The 16,117-nt window shown below is 42.6% G+C and overlaps 1 protein-coding gene across 1 annotated transcript in view; it reads right to left on the bottom strand.

Annotated features, from left to right (window-relative positions):
• SCFD2 (sec1 family domain containing 2) overlaps nucleotides 1-16,117 on the bottom strand; it is a 729,048-nt gene that overhangs the window by 704,733 nt on the left and 8,198 nt on the right. The window contains exon 2 of the mRNA XM_077477494.1: nucleotides 4,350-4,518. Coding sequence (XP_077333620.1) covers nucleotides 4,350-4,518 — 169 coding nt within the window. The remainder of the gene's footprint in view (nucleotides 1-4,349; nucleotides 4,519-16,117) is intronic.

Here is a 16,117-nt window from a genome sequence, read left to right as displayed (position 1 = left end):
CTTCCTAGTATCCATGCAAACAAAGAAATCTATTCCCCAATACACACAGATCACTCCCTAGTATCTGTGGCAACAGAGTGGTCTGCACCCCAACACAGAGCCTACTCCCCAGTAAATCAGGTAACAGAGGTTTACTCCACAGTTAACACACTTATTCTTCAGTATAACTGCCAACAGAGAAGTCTAGACCCAAGTACACACCGCTCACTTACCAATATCCATGTGAGCAGACAGGTCTATGCTCCAGTACCCAAAACATCAGCATCTATTTACCACCTAACCGCCTTTATGGCTAACAAAAAAATTGCATATTTACATAATACTGAAAAAAATGTTCGTGTTAAAGTGTTACTAAACCTACAACATGTATATGCAGTAGAACATGCTTGTTATACTCACTGTAGAACCTAAAGGGTTCATCCTGCTCATTGTGTAAAAGGGCTGTTTGATCCTGTCTTCTCTGATTCTCCCCTTATTTCCCAGTCCCCAATCCATCTGCTGATAGTACTGAACCCTAGGACACACTCTGGACACGCTCAGTTTGGTGTGTATTGCTAGAAGTTTATTTATTTACATTTTTTTTTGGGAGGGTGCATGTTATCGGCACAAGGCCAATCAGCATTGTCCAGAGGGTCAGGGGTCATGCAGCCACATTGGACAGTCAGAGTATAATGAAAACTCCTCCTACAAGCTTTAACTTGTGCTTGGCTGGACACTGATAGAACTCACAAAACTGATACAATTGCTGAAAAGAAAAGGTATTTAGCAGTTTAAATTTACTAAAATAATTTCATTTCCATGTTCTGTGTACTGTGGGAGACCAGATATGGTGAATGCAGGGTCCTGGGTTTTTTAATACTTTAACCACTTGCTTACTGGGCACTTAAACCCCCCTCAGTCCCAGACCAATTTTCAGCTTTCAGCGCTGATGCACTTTGAATGACAATTGCGCGGGCATACAACACTGTATCCAAATTAAATTTTTATCATTTTTTTCCCACAAATAGAGCTTTCTTTTGGTGGTATTTAATTACAGCTGGGAGTTTTATTTTTTGCTAAACAAACAAAAAAAGATGCAAAAAATAAAAATAAAAAATCATGTTTAATAGTTTGTTATAAAATTTTGCAAACAGGTAATTTTTCTCCTTCATTGAAGTGCGCTGATGAGGCGGCACTGATAGGCTGCACTGGTGGGCACTGATAGGCATAGTTAAGGCGGCACTAATAGGCACAGATAAGGCGGCACCGATGGGCACAGATAAGGCGGCACTGATGGGCACAGATGGGCACAGATGGGTGGCACGGATGGGTGGCACTAAGGGGCACTGATAGGTACCACTGATAGATGGGACTGATGGGCACTGATAGGTGGCACTGATAGGTGGCTCTGATGGGCACAGATATGTGGCACTGGGGTGCAGCACCTTTGTTGAGGCAGATTGTGGGCACTGCTGGGTGGCACTGCTGGGTGGCACTGACAAGGGGGACACATTTTTTATTTATGTGGCAAAGCAGGGGGCAGGTGGGCACTGGCAGGGGGCAGGTGGGCACTGGCAGGGCTGGCCGTGATCGGGACTGATGTCCCGATCACGGCCGCCGGTGATCGGCTCTTTTTTTTTCTCCTCGCGCTGTCAGCGCGAGGAGGAATAATAGCCGATTACCGGCTCCGTTATAACACATGATCAGCTGTTATTGGCTGACAGCTGATCACGTGATAAGGGGTCGGGATCGACCCCTTGCTCGGATCGGTGATCAGGCGAGTCTCATAGACTCGCCGATCACAGAGCGCGCCGTCGTCCCGGCAAAGAAGATCCGCACTGTAGCCGTCATTCGGCTATAGCGCGGGTCTCAACTGGTTAAGCTGCCCAAACACAGTCAGATCGTACAAACTACTATGGTTAGTTTCAGTGTTAATTTTGGCAGCAAATTTTGATTTACCAGTAGTTTTAGTCTTAGGACTAAAATGCCATTTTAGTCCCATTTTAGTCTTCTGCAATTGTTTTAGTAGTATTTAGTCGACTAAATCTCCAGTACATTTTAGTCGACTAAAACAAATTTTAGTCATCTAAAATCTAATAGTTATAATTAAATTGTAATGCATTAGTTAACATTTCTCTACAATTGCCAAACTCATTATATACTGCTGGAGTGAAAAATCTAATATGTTATTATTTATGGTACTGAGGTATGAACATGCACTACAGACCAGTGTTAATTTTGAAGTCAAATTTCAATATAGTTTTAGTCTTAGTCTTTTGACTAAAATAGGGTTTTAGTCCCATTTTAGTCTTTTGACTAGTCGTATTTTAATCATCTCAGTTGTTGTTTTAGTCATATTTACTCAACTAAAATAGTATTCATTTAGTCGACTAAAATGTTTTAGTCAACAAAATTAACACTGGTTAGTTTGAATGGTACAAAAATGGAAAAAAAAAATGCAAGAAAAGTGGTTGAAAAAGAGACTGGTGCACAGTCATGTTGGAACAGAAAGGGTCCATCCCCAAGCTTTTCTCGCAATGTTGGGAGCATGAAATTGTCAAAAATGTTCAGGTACGCTAACACATTAAAAGTTCCCTTCACTGGAACTAAGGGGCCAAGACCAACCCTTGAAAAACAACCCCACACCCTCCACCAAATTATTTTCACCAGTGCACAAAGGTCCATAAAGACATGGATGAGTGAGTTTAGGGTGGAAGAACTTGACTGGCCTGCACGGAGTCCTGACCTCAACCCAATAGAACACCTTTGGGATGAATTAGTGTGGAGACTGCGAGCCAGGCCTTCTCATCCAACATCAGTGCCTGACCTCACAAATGCACTTCTGGAAGAATGGTCAAACATTCCCATGGACACACTCTTAAACCTTGTAGACAGCCTTCCCAGAATAGTTGATGCTGTTATAGCTGCAAAGGGTGGGACAACTCAATATTGAACCCTACGGACAAAGACTGTGATGCCACTAAAGTTTATGTGTGGGTAAACGCAGGCATCCCAATACTTTTGACAATGTAGGTTATATAAACATTTTTGATTTTTTTTTATTTTTTATTTTTTTTACATACTTTCACCAGAGCAGTGCAGTGTCTCCATAGTGATAATTTACTGCTTTGGGGGGTGATCAGGATTTTTTTTTTCCATGACAGCAGTCATGGATCGCACCACTGCGCAGCTCTGAGACCGCAAAGCAGTAACCGGGTGGGAATTGGATAATACTGAACTCTCGCTGAAAGTGACCTTTGGACATTATTTGCACTGTAAAAATAAACTACCACCAATGAAGTGTGTGACATGTGGCTGCTACTGTGGTAGGCAAAATTTCACTTTCATCTAATTCATACAGTACACTGCCTTCCACGATTGAAAAACTTAAAGTGGTTGTAAAGCCACTTTTTTTTCTTTCCTAGTGTTAGATCACAGTATGTGGCCCAGTGTATTTTATGTATAAAAAATATGCTGCTGTATAACAAATTTCAGAGCATTCACGTGACTGCCCACCACTGTCTTCCCCAATCTAACAACTAACGTGGGCGGGCCGAGATTCCCTGCTGACTTTAGCTGGAAAGAGAGCGGCGGGTGGTCATGTGAGCGCCGCACTCACTGCTCTGAAGTTAGGTATACAGCGGTATATTTTTTAGAAATAGAGTACAGTATGTGCCCCAGTGTATGTTATTTAAAACAAAAATATGCCGTTGTATACATAATTTCAGAGGGCCGCTCAGTGGTCACATGACCACCTGAAGCTCTCCGTCAGCGGGGGATTCTCAGCCCCGTCCCCTGTATTTGCCAGATTGGGGTAGACAGCAGCGGTCACTTGAGCGCACTGAATTTAGATATACAGCAGCATATTTTTTTTTATACATAACATACATTGGGGCACATACTCTAGGGATTATAGAAACAAAACAGCAACTTTAGCAGCAGCAGGGACTGGGCGGGCACTGGCACAGCTGACAAGCAAGGAGAGACAGCGGATGGCGGAGGCATGTAAACTGACCAAGCTGTCAAGGCTCAGCAGCCATGATAAACCATGGTTAGTGTACGGAGGGGAGGGCAGCACCAGACAATATCAGCCAGGTATTTTACATGATGCAAAAGGCCAAATTACACAGCACAAGCACTGTGCTGTACAGGATCCCTTTTTTAGTTTACAAACACTTTAAAGATCCAGCTTTAGTACACAAATCATAGTAGGTAGCTCAGGCGGCATCTCTTCAATTTAAAAAACATCTTTTCAGAGAACGCAAGGTGTGCCGTGACTGGAGATGTGGATGAACATCACACCCCAATGCTTAACGCCTAAAATCTTAAAATTTAACCATAATAAAAATGTGTATGAACTCTGTGCTTACTGTGGCTGCGACAAGCATCCAGGGGCAATTATCCCCTCATTTTCACCATCAATTCGCAGGTCTGTGAGCTCATCCATGTTAATCATCACATCACTTGTTTGTCCAGGAATATGGGGAAGAACACACAAGATCTTCTCCACTAGACTGTCTCCATGATGCCCAACAGCCCCTAAAACAAAACGGATACAACTTAATTAAAATGTATTATAATAAAGAATTTATGGGGGGGGAAAAAAAAAAAAAAAAAAAAAACAACACACTTTCTTGGTGTGCATTTTAGAATAACATATGTTTTTAGATAAGGTCAAAACTTAGACCCCTTTCACACTGAGGCCGCGCCGCGTCAGCAGTAATGCCCCGCTAGTTTCGGTGGTGCTTTTCGGCGGCTAGCAGCTGAAGAAAGGCTTAAAAGCACCCGTGTTGCAGCGCTGCCCATTCATTTTAATGAAATGCTGCTTGCAGGACTTTTTTTCCCCCTTTCCACAAGCGCACCGCCCCAGTGTGAAAGATTTTCACACTGGGGAGGCACAAGAGGTGCTTTTCAGGTGCTACTTTTAGTACTAAAATGCCTAAAAAGCACCTCAATGTGAAAGGGGTCTTATTGTCTATATCAACCTTTCTCAACTTCTCAACATAGAGGAACCATTTAAATAACTTCCCAGCTTCTATATGGGGAGGGGCGGGCATGAACAAAAATAAGTTAGCGCTTGTGTTATTGTACATGTAGAAGTGTAAATTGGCCTGTTATTACCGCTTTCAAACAGGAATTAAAGTTTAGAAGCTCTGTTTGTGAGGCTGCTTGTTGTTCTTGGATGCACTGAAAGAGCTAATGTGTTTTAAATGCCCAGACAGATGTCATAAGGCTACTGTTACACAGCATGAACTATTTTGCAATCACTCTAGCAAAATAAAGCACATTTTAAAAACTTGTAAACAGCTTTTATTTTCCAACCTGTGCCATTAGGGAAGGCATCTGAAATCTGAATGACAATCTGTAGTCAGCATGAACAGGCACTCATCAGTGAATACCCAGACTAAACAGATGCCTACTGCCAGGACCACATAATGAAGAAGAAATGTACCCAGGTAGCTAGAAAACATGTTTCACTCCACCTCTGTAGCAGCTGTTACAGGTAACGTTGTGTTATTCGAAGCCTTATATTTTCTGCACCACATTATATTGCACAGCAGAGATACGAAAGGCCTGAACGACCTGTATGACAATTTTAGGTTTGCTATGGAAGATGATTGGCCAATGAAATGCATCTTGGTAGGGCTCTTTACACTGTACTTGCAACATGCGGAGAAGCCGATTATGCAGCATTTTCTCAGCACAATTATAGATGTGGTGTCAGTGTACGCTACCGAGCGCTGAAACACATGGCTACTTTCACACCGGGGCATTGGGGGCGTCGGCGGTAAGGTGACGCTATTTTTACTGGCGCTTTACCGTCCTTTTTTGGCAGCGCTTTTTGGACGCTAGCAATGCTTTGCCAGCACACCAGTGGCACTGCCCATTGATTTCAACAGGCAGGGGCGCTTTAGGAGTGGGGTATACCCCACTCCTACAGCGCTGCAAAGATGCTGCCTGCAGGACTTTTTTGGCGTTTTGCCAGCACACCGCTCCAGTGTGAAAGCACTTGGGCTTTCACACTGGAATGAGAGGAGAGGCTCTTTACAGGTGCTATAGTGCCTGTAAATAGAGGTCGACCGATATGGGTTTTTCTCTGGCCGATGCCGATATTTAGAAATCATGGCGGCCGATAGCCGATATATGATGCCGATTTTTTTGGGCCGATATGTTAGGCCGATTTTATTTTATTTATTTTTTTTCCTTTTTTATTTATTATTATTTTTTTTTTAATCCCCCTTGATCTAACACACCTTTCCCATTGGGGTGTATTTCAGGCGCTTTTGGGCTAAAAATAGCGCCTGTAAAGTGCCTGCAAAATGGCTCCCCTGCAGTCTGTGTGAAAGACAGAGTGCTTTCACACTGAGGCGATGCGCTGGCAGGATCTTAAAAAAAAGTCCTCCAAGCAGCACGTTTGGAGTGGTGTATACCGCTCCGCCACCACTCCTGCCCATCGATATGAATGGGCACCACTGCCGAAGCGCATGCAATGAGATTTGGCAGCAGTGCTTCATGGGTGCATTTAACCTCTTCCTTGGCCGCTAGCTGGGTTATATGTGCCCCACTAGTAGCCAAATAGCACCGCTAAAATGATGGTAAAGAGCCGCTAAAACTTGCGTTTTACCATCAACGCTCCAGTGTGAAAGCAGCCTTCATAAGTGATACAGAAAATTTCTTACATTTAAACATTTATTAAACAAAAAAAACCTCCAATCAGTTTACTTGTATGTATGATTTAGATAAAAAAAAAAAAAAAAAAAAACCTATGTATTAAATAAAAACAGGTAGTCAAAACTTTTGGACGAAAAAAAAAAAAATGGGCTAACTTTACTGTTTTTATTTTATTTTTAAATAGTGTATTTTTTTCCCAAAAAAAATGCATTTGAAAGACCTCTGTGCAAATGCCATGTGACATAAAATATTGCAACAACCGCTATTTTATTCCCTAGGATCTCTGCTAAAAAAATATATATAGTTTTTTGGGGGTCTAAGTGATTTTCTGGCAGAAAATACAGGATTTTTACTTGTAAGCAACAAGTGTCAGAAAAGATTTAGTCTTTAAATGGTTAAACTGAGAACTTCTACAAACATAGATGACTTCATTCATTCAAGTGTAAACATTGTATCTTTCTGTTCTTTTCTTGGCAGTCTGCCCAGAGAGGAGGAAAGTGTTGCTATGACGACTCAGGCAACTTGCACTGACTTCTATACAGAAGTCATTTTAAAGTCCTGCTGTAGTTCTAAATCGGCTTTTTATCAGCACAATCGGCCGATGCCGATTATTTAAAAAACTGCAAATATCGGCCGATATATCGGTCGACCTCTACCTGTAAAGCACCTCAGAGTTAAAGCAGTAGATCTGTCCACTGAGCCGGTGGGTGACAGGTCCGTGTCCTCTCCAGACCACTATGAAGAGCGGACACAGGCACAGCCCATTGTTCAATATGGGGCGGCTAGATGGAAACGCACGGTCTGTCCCTTTCCATCCCATCCGCTTCAAACAGGGTGTCGTAGCATCCTGGGGTGCCTTCTGGGCTCTTTATGGGTGCCTTGGCAAAGTGCCTAAAACATTTTCCAAAATTTTCAACAAACCAGAGGGTGCATCAAAACGGTCTTTTTTTTGTTGCACAAAGCCACCCGATTTTATTGTGCAGCATTGCATTGGGCATTGTGTTGGCCAGCTGCTGGTGTCCCAACAACGGCATAGGCTGATAAGAAGAACATCAGGCGCCTGAAGACATCCTCATTTGCCCCTTACCTGGCCCTCTCTGTCAACACTGGGGTCACGTTAGCTGACTAAAGGAGAGAAACTGGGGCAGAAGAGAAAAGCTGGAATGCTAGTCAATACCAGTGTGCAAAAGGTACATGACATTTTTTAAAATATCTAATGTTGGCTGTCCTACTTGTGCAGATGTCACTGCACACTGCTTTATGTAAAAACTATTAGTTTTGTTTTTTTCTCATTTTAGAATGGGGTGCCTCAAGATTGTATACAATTTTAAAGGGTGCCTAGAAAGAACAAAAGTGCTGCGCCAGACCGATGGGGAACAGATCCCCATCCATCTGTTTTTGGCAAACTAGATGCAGGCGGGTATAAACAAAAATGTCCATTTACATCTGCCACCCGATATGGGTCTGCCTGAAAAACAGACAGGTGGACCCAATCTGTTTTCTCGTGTGGACTTGATTTCTTAAAACCTAAGCTAGGAAAAGTGGAGCCGTTTTTCCCAGCAAATAATCAGAATCAAGACAAGAAATATTAGAGAAGTGTTGGAATCTCTGTTGGGTTTTCAGTTCTCCAACACTTTAACTGCTTGCTGCCCGCCCCGCTGTCATTTGACGGCGCCCCAGAATAGGAGCACGCATCGCGGCAAACACGGCATGACCCCGATATCTGTAAAGAGCCACGTCTCTTTAACCATATGATTGGCTGTGTCCAATCACAGCCGGTCATATGTAAACAAGGAGATGCCGGTAATCGGCTCTCCTTGCTTCCCACTGACAGAGGGCGATGAGAGCTGATCAGCGGCATCTCCTCACAGGGGGACATTTAGGGATGCAATCAGGGCACTGATCATCAGTGCCCTGATGACAATGAATAAAGTGTCAAAAAACAGTGCCCACCAATGCCAGCATATAGTGCCCAACAGTGGCAGCATTCAGTGCCCACAAGTGCCACAAATCAGTGCACATTAGCAATGCCAGTCAGTGCTGCCCATCACTGCTGTCAATCAATGCCCACCAGTGCCATCCAACAGTGCCGCCTCATAAATGCCCACCAGTTCAGCCCATCAGTGCCGCCTCATCAGCACACATCAATGAAGGCGAAAAATTCGTTACAAAAATTACTGACAGAAATAAAGTAAAAAACATTTTTTTTTCTACATTTTTGGTCTTTTTTTTTTTTTTTAAATAAAAAACCCAGCAGTGATTAAATGCCACCAAAAGAAAGCTCTATTTGTGTGAAGAAAATGATAAAAAATGTGTTTGGGTACAGTGTAGCATGACCGCGCAATTGTCATCCAAAGTGCAACAGCACTGAAAGCTGAAAAATGGCTTGGGCAGGAAGGGGGTGTAAGTTCCTGGTAGGTAAGTGGTTAAAGATGTCACCAGAACAGAAGTTGAAGGGAAATTTTCCAATGGGGACACCTGTTTGGCAACTAAAATAGAGCATTATTCTGACCTATAAAATCGTTTTCTTTAAATACATTAAAGTATAACTAAAGGCAAAACATTGTTTTTTAGTTTTAGATAGAGAGGGATTAGAACACCTGTCATTTTTAATTGCTGTCTTCACCTCCATTAGTGAGATTCACCCTCCCTATATATGACCTGTTTATCATCATCATTGAAAGTAAAAGAAAACCCCAAATTTTGTGTTGTCCCCAGAAAAGTAAGAGGGGAAATCTTACAAATGGGGACACTAGTTCTGGTGACCTAGGGGAGCCCCAAGAGAGTCTCTTCTTTTGCAGGGATTTCCCCTCACTTCCTGCTTTGGCTATGGGACAGAAAGTTAATGTAAATCTCACCAATGGGACAAACAAGGGTTATAACCCTTTCTTTAAAAAAATCAAAACTTTTTTATTTTTTAAATTTGGGATTTTTCCCAAGAGGCCGATCCGGGCCTCTGAGATTTGTTGCTTACAAGTTAAAAACATTTTTTTCAGTAGAAAACTACTTAGAACTCCCCAAACATACATTTTTTTTTTCTAACACCCTAGAGAATAAAATGGCGGTCGTTGCAATACTATCTATCACACCATATTTCCGCAGCAGTCTTACAAGCAAATCTTTTTTTGGAAAAAATACACTTTTTTTAATTAAAAAATAAGACAACAGTAAAGTTAGCCTCATTTTTTTATACTGTGAAAGATAATGTTACGCCGAGTAAATTGATACCCAACATGTCATGCTTCAAAATTGCGCCCGCTCATGGAATGGCGCCAAGCTTTTACCCTTAAAAATCTCCATAGGTAATGTTTAAAAAAATTCTACAGGTTGCATGTTTTGAGTTAGAGGTCTAGGGCTAGAATTATTGCTCTCGCTCTACTGATGGCGGCGATACCTCATGTGTGGTTTGAACACCGTTTTCATATGCGTGTGCTACTCATGTATGTGTTCGCTTCTGCATGTGAGCTCGTCGGGACAGGGCACTTTAAAAAAAAAAAAAAAAAAAAAAAATGTATTATCATTTCTTTTACCTTTTATTTTTACACTGTTTAAAAAAAAAAAAAGAAGTTGTCACTTTTATTCCTATTACAAGATCTCATATTTACACTAAAATGCAATAAAACGTCATTTAAAAAAATAATTAAAAAAAATGGCCCTTTAAGAGCTGTGGGCGGACGTCACTTTCGGCCTGCATTGTTATGGAGACTGGTGGGGGCCATCATCCCCTCATTCGTCTCCATGCCCAGCAAGGGTGAATATCCAATCATCTCCGGGAGGGGGGGAGGCTGCCTCTCACCCCCCACGATAGAAGTCATCTTGCAGCGAATCTGCCGCAGAGACTACTTCTATCTTAAGCTGGACCGCTCACTGAAGAAGAGGATACCGGGGTTATGGCAGCTAGCTGCTGCCATAACAATATGCCTCTTAAAATAGCCAACGTATAACGATGGTGGGCGGTCCAGAAGTGGTTAAAGGACACAGGATCTTTAGGTCTTAGACCACCGAGTTATGCAGTTGCCTTCAGGTGATTTTACAAGCTGTAAGGACTGCCATATAAACCCCCCACCCCAACTCCCAGCAAGCCTTAATGTTTTAGCAAAAATAGGAATACATCATATGAAACAGAAGTGGGGGGGGGGGGGGGGCTCAGTAGTCCTTTAATTTAGGAGAAAAGCATTGTTACAGGTAAGACAAAAATCCTATTTTCTTGATCATACATTACAGGACTCAGGCTCTAAGTCTTACACCATTGATGCATCCAACTGAGTGGTAGGCAACACAGCAAACAGGTGCCCACCGATAAAATGTATCAAGGAAAGGCTTAAGAGCATTCAGCAAGTGGCTTGTAGCACCATACAACCAAAACTGGCCTAAGAAGAGGCCTGAAGATCTTCCTGGTAAAACTTAACAAACATGTGAAAAGAAGACCAAGTGGCGACCTTGCAAATGTTGGAAGCAGATGCCTGATGCGAAAAAGCCCATAAAGCACTAACAGATCTAGTAAAATGTGCTTTGTCAGGAGGGGTGAAACCTTATGTGTATATGTTAACTGCTTCAGCCGCTGAGGATTTTACCCCCTTCCTGACCAGAGCACTTTTTGCAATTCAGCACTGCGTCGCTTTAACTGACAAATGCACAGTCGTGCGAAGTTGCACCCATACAAAATTAACGTCCTTTTTTTCCCCACAAATAGAGCTTTCTTTTGGTGGTATTTGATCACCTCTGTGGTTTTTATTTTTTGCGCTATAAAACAAAAAATAGCAACAATTTTGAAAAGAAAACGCATTATTTTTTACTTTTTGCTAAAATAAATATCCCCCAAAAATATATAAAAAAATAAAAACAAAATTCCTCAGTTTAGGCCGATATGTATTTTTGGTTACAAAAATAAATAAATTGCAATAAGCGTATATAGATTGTTTTGCACAAAAGTTATATCGTCTACAAAATAGGAGATAGTTTTATGGCATTTTTATTTCACTAGTAATGGCTGCGATCTCTGATTTTTATTGGGACGGCGACATTATGGCGGACACATCGGCCAATTTTGACAAATTTTTGGGACCATTGGCATTAACACAGCAATCATCGCTATAAAATGCATTGATTGCTGTACAAAATGTTACTGGCAGTGAAGGGGTTGACAACTAAGTGGGTGATCAAGGGGTTAATGTGTTCCCTAGTGTGTGTTCTAACTGAAGGGGGGAGGGGACTGTGCGGGGGGAGATAACAGATCGCTGTTCGTACAATCTGTCTCACTCAATCTGTCTACCACTCAGAGTCGGAAACTGTTTACACACACAGATCCCGGGATCTCCATGTGTCAGCGGCGATCGCAGGATCCCGGCAGTTATCGTGACCACCAGGCACTCGCATCAGCTCAGGGGACACGCATGCCCCTAGTGGCCACAGGGCAAACGACGTTACATAACGTTGTTTCGCCCAGCAGTGCCATTCTGCCGCAGTACTACTGTGGCGGCTGGTCGGCAAGTGGTTAAACCAGCGGTCATCAACCCTGTCCTCAGGGCCCACTAACAGGCCAGGTTTTATGTATTACCTTGGGGAGATGCAGACTAGAATACTGCAACCACTGAGCAGAAAATGATATCACCTGTGATGTATTTCACTTATCTTGCAAACCTGGCCTGTTAGTAGGCCCTGACGACAGAGTTAATGACCACTGGGTTAGACACCTAATCTACCAGGAAATAGTGACGCAAGAGGCAGGGACCTTCAGAAACGACCTTGAGAAATAAAAAAAAATGAGTTGTAGTAGAAATATAGTATCAAGCAGTGCATACCACGTCAAGACTGAAGAGGAAAATTCCTCCGCAGGATGTTTCTGAGCAGGACATAGAGCAGAAAGCACAATGTCCTAATTAAAGCGGAGGTCCACCCTAAAATGGACCTTCCGCTCATCGGATTCCTCCCCCCCTCCGGCGCCACAATTGGCACCTTTCAGGGGGGAGGGGGGTGCAGTTACCTGGATAATCCAGGTAACTGCACCCACTTCCGGGCTAGCTCTCTGCGGAAAGGGGCGTACATTACGCCCCTTTCCGCAAGTGCCCGCCCCCTTCCGCAAGTGCCCCGCTGCCTGCTGGGAAACACACAGATCCCAGAGGCAGCGGGGACCGTCCTCATTGCGCAGCGGCATGCGCAGTAGGGAACCGGGAAATGAAGCCGACAGGCTCCATTTCCTGATTCCCATACCCAAGATGGCGGCGGCAGCACTCGAGTGTCGATCTAGAGATCGGCTTCGGGTGCCGACATCGCGGGCGCGCTGGACAGGTAAGTGTCACTATTTTAAAAGTCAGCAGCTGCAGTATTTGTAGCTGCTGACTTTAAAAAAAAAAAAAAAAAAAAAACGCGGAGTCCCGGCGGACTCCCGCTTTAAAGTGCTAGGAAGAAAGTCGCCTTAACCACTACAATACAGGGCACTTTCGCCCCCTTCATTCGCAGCCCAATTTTCAGATTTCAGCGTCCTCGCAATTTCAATGACAATTGCGCGGTCATGCTACGCTGTAGCCAAATTAAATTGTTATCATTTTGTTTGCACAAATAGAGCTTTAGTTTGGTGTTATTTATTAACGACTCCGTTTTTTATTTTTTGCGATATAAGCGAAAAAAAGAGCGTAAATTTGGAAAAAAAAACTATTTTCTTCTTTCCATTTGAAAAGAAATCCAATAAAATCTAATTGTCATAAATTTAAGCCAAAATGTATTCTGCTATATGTCTTTGGTAAAAAAAAATTTGGTTAAGTGTATAATAATTGGTTTGTGTGAGTACGGACATATGTACGCAAATGATCATGTGCATATGTGTACAGATAATCATTGGGACATGTGATTTTAGTGGGACATATGTGGGGGGCATGTGTTTTTATTATTGGGGACAAGTGTTTTTTGAGGACATTGTGTTTATACTGTGTGGTGATGTGTGTTCTCACTAGACTGGTGATCAGTGAGTAAAAAGCTGTAAAGAAAACAAAACAGCTCATACTCACTGATCACCAGTCCGCTGCAGCGATCTGCTCTCCTCTCCTCAGCGACGACTTCCATGTGAGGAGAGGAGCAGCCGATTGCCTAGCAACCGGCTGTTTGTTTACATCACATGATGGCCGTGATTGGACACGGCCGTCATGTGATCAGGAGGGCCAATCACAGAACCCTCCTGCCGATCCAAGATGCGCCGTGTCCGGGTGACACGGGCGCATCGGGATCGCGCCGCTGCACGGGCACACAATCCCCCTACTGCTGATGGAAGTTCAGGAGCGTCCACTCAGAAGTTGAGAGCTCCCACCCGGCCGTATATGTACATTGGCCAGGTGGGAAGTAGTTAAAGTGGTAGTAAATCTCCCATGGCTTACTTGTACCTACAAGTCTATAATAAGACTGGGTGAAGATGGAAGCCGCGACAGGGCACTGCTGGAGTGCTTCATTCTAGTATGCCATTATTCTGCAGGAGCCACGTTTTTGGGAATTAGTTTACTACCTCTTTAAGAAAAAAATAAGGCCTAAGAGTCGGTTCACACAGAGGCAGCATGACTTGCAGCGCGACTGACTCAGGCAACCTGCACACAACATCAGCGGCGGCTTGCAAAATGACTTCTGTATAGAAGTCAATGCAAGTCGCCTGAAGTCACCCCAAAAGTAGTACAGGAACCTTCTTCTAAGTCGGAGCGACTTGAGTCGCTCCTATTAGAATGGTTCCACAATACAGAACGGGACGCGACTTGTCAGGCAGCTAAGTCGCCTGACAAGTCGCCCCTGTGTGAACCGGCTCTTAGGCCTTAAGGCAAACCTGTCAGTGTTAATTCTGACAGCAAATATTCATTTTGTTTTAGTCATAGTCTTTTCCCTATTTTAGTCCTCTGAATTGTTTTGGCTTTAGTCGTATTTTAGTCAACTAAAATCTAATGGGTTTGGTTAAAATGTAATGCACTATTTAAGCATTTCTCTAGAATTTCCAAACTCACTCCTGGAGCAAAAATGTAACATTATTTATGGTATTAAGGTATGAACACACACACACACTACAGGCACAGATTTAGCCACTGTGATATTTACCACTATAAATAAAACAAAGTTTCATAAAATACAGCTTTTTGACAAGCAGAAGTGAAACTTTATCCACTTGCTTACTGGGCATTTAACCTTCCCGCCCAGGCCAATTTTCAGCACTGTCGCTCTTGAATGACAATTGCACGGTCATGCAACACTCTACCAAAAGTACATATTTATAAAAAAAAAAAAAAAATTACCACAAGTAGAGCTTTCATTTGGTGGGATTTAATCACTGCTGGTATTTTATTTTTTGCTGAAGAAAAAAAAAAAAGTTTATTATAAAAATTTTGCAAACAGGTAATTTTTCTACTTCACTGATGTGCGCTGATGAGAAGACAATAAAAAGGTTGCACTGGATGAGGTGGTGGTGGTTCTCCCTGTTCAGGATTGATGTCCCTGGCAGAAGCCTGTGAGCGGCTTTTTTACCCCTCCTTACGCTATCAGCAAGAGGAGAAAAAAAAAGTTGATTATCGATCTTCTGTTTACATCACGTGACCAGGATTGGCCCCTTACTCCTATCAGACGAGTCTCCTTGACTCAGTGATCACAGGACATGCAGGCAGCTCATGCACAGGAGGACATCTACTGATGCCCTCCCAGCAATTAAAACCCACACTGTAGCCGTCTTTTGGTTAATATAAAAGACCCCTCCAAAAACTGTAAACAATTGGTTGTAATGCCATTGCACATATTGTCTGAATATATTATCAACATTAAAAAAAAAAAAAAAAAAAAAAAAAAAAAAAAGGAAGAATAGTCTTTTTCTTAAATAGTTTTTTCTTCCAGCAGCTTAGTAGATGCCCCTTACTTCTTATGTGGTAGTGCAGTGATCATTTTTTAGTCAAATTTTGATTTAGTTTTAGTCAGTCTTTTGCTTAAAATGCCATTTTATTCGTATTTTATCATCTGAATTGTGTTAGTTGTATTTTAGTGGACTTATAGGGTTATTTCCGTCAACAAAATTAACACTGATGCCAGTGAAACACCAGAAAGGACTCTTACAGGATAAGGCAGCTAACTCAAGACACTCGCTTTACAGAGCGGACAGCAATGAAAAAAAAGTCAACCTTGTGAGTGAGAGCAGGTTTCAAAGGTTGTTTTTTGCAAATCCCACAGAGCCAGTGGTGAAGACACAGAGGAAGCAAGGTAAGTGGCACCTTGCACGAATGCTTTCACCACTGAATTACAGTCATGCGTTCTTTGAAAAAGAATAGCTAAGGCCTAATGCGGGTGTAGACCAGACCTGAGAAACAAAGATTTCTCTCAGAGAATTTCATGGGATGGATGTTGCTTTATGAGGTCAATTTCCTAGTCTTTTTAGAGAATTGACTTCAACAGCGAAGACATTAAAGCCAGTGACCAAGTAACCGGTCCTTGGGACAGAAGATCCAGGACAGCCCAC

This window comes from Lithobates pipiens, unplaced genomic scaffold (assembly GCF_037356315.1).
Source record: "Lithobates pipiens isolate NorthernLeopardFrog02 unplaced genomic scaffold, aLitPip1_a1.2 Scaffold_13, whole genome shotgun sequence".
Taxonomy (NCBI): domain Eukaryota; kingdom Metazoa; phylum Chordata; class Amphibia; order Anura; family Ranidae; genus Lithobates; species Lithobates pipiens.
This window is presented reverse-complemented; position numbering and strand designations above follow the sequence as displayed.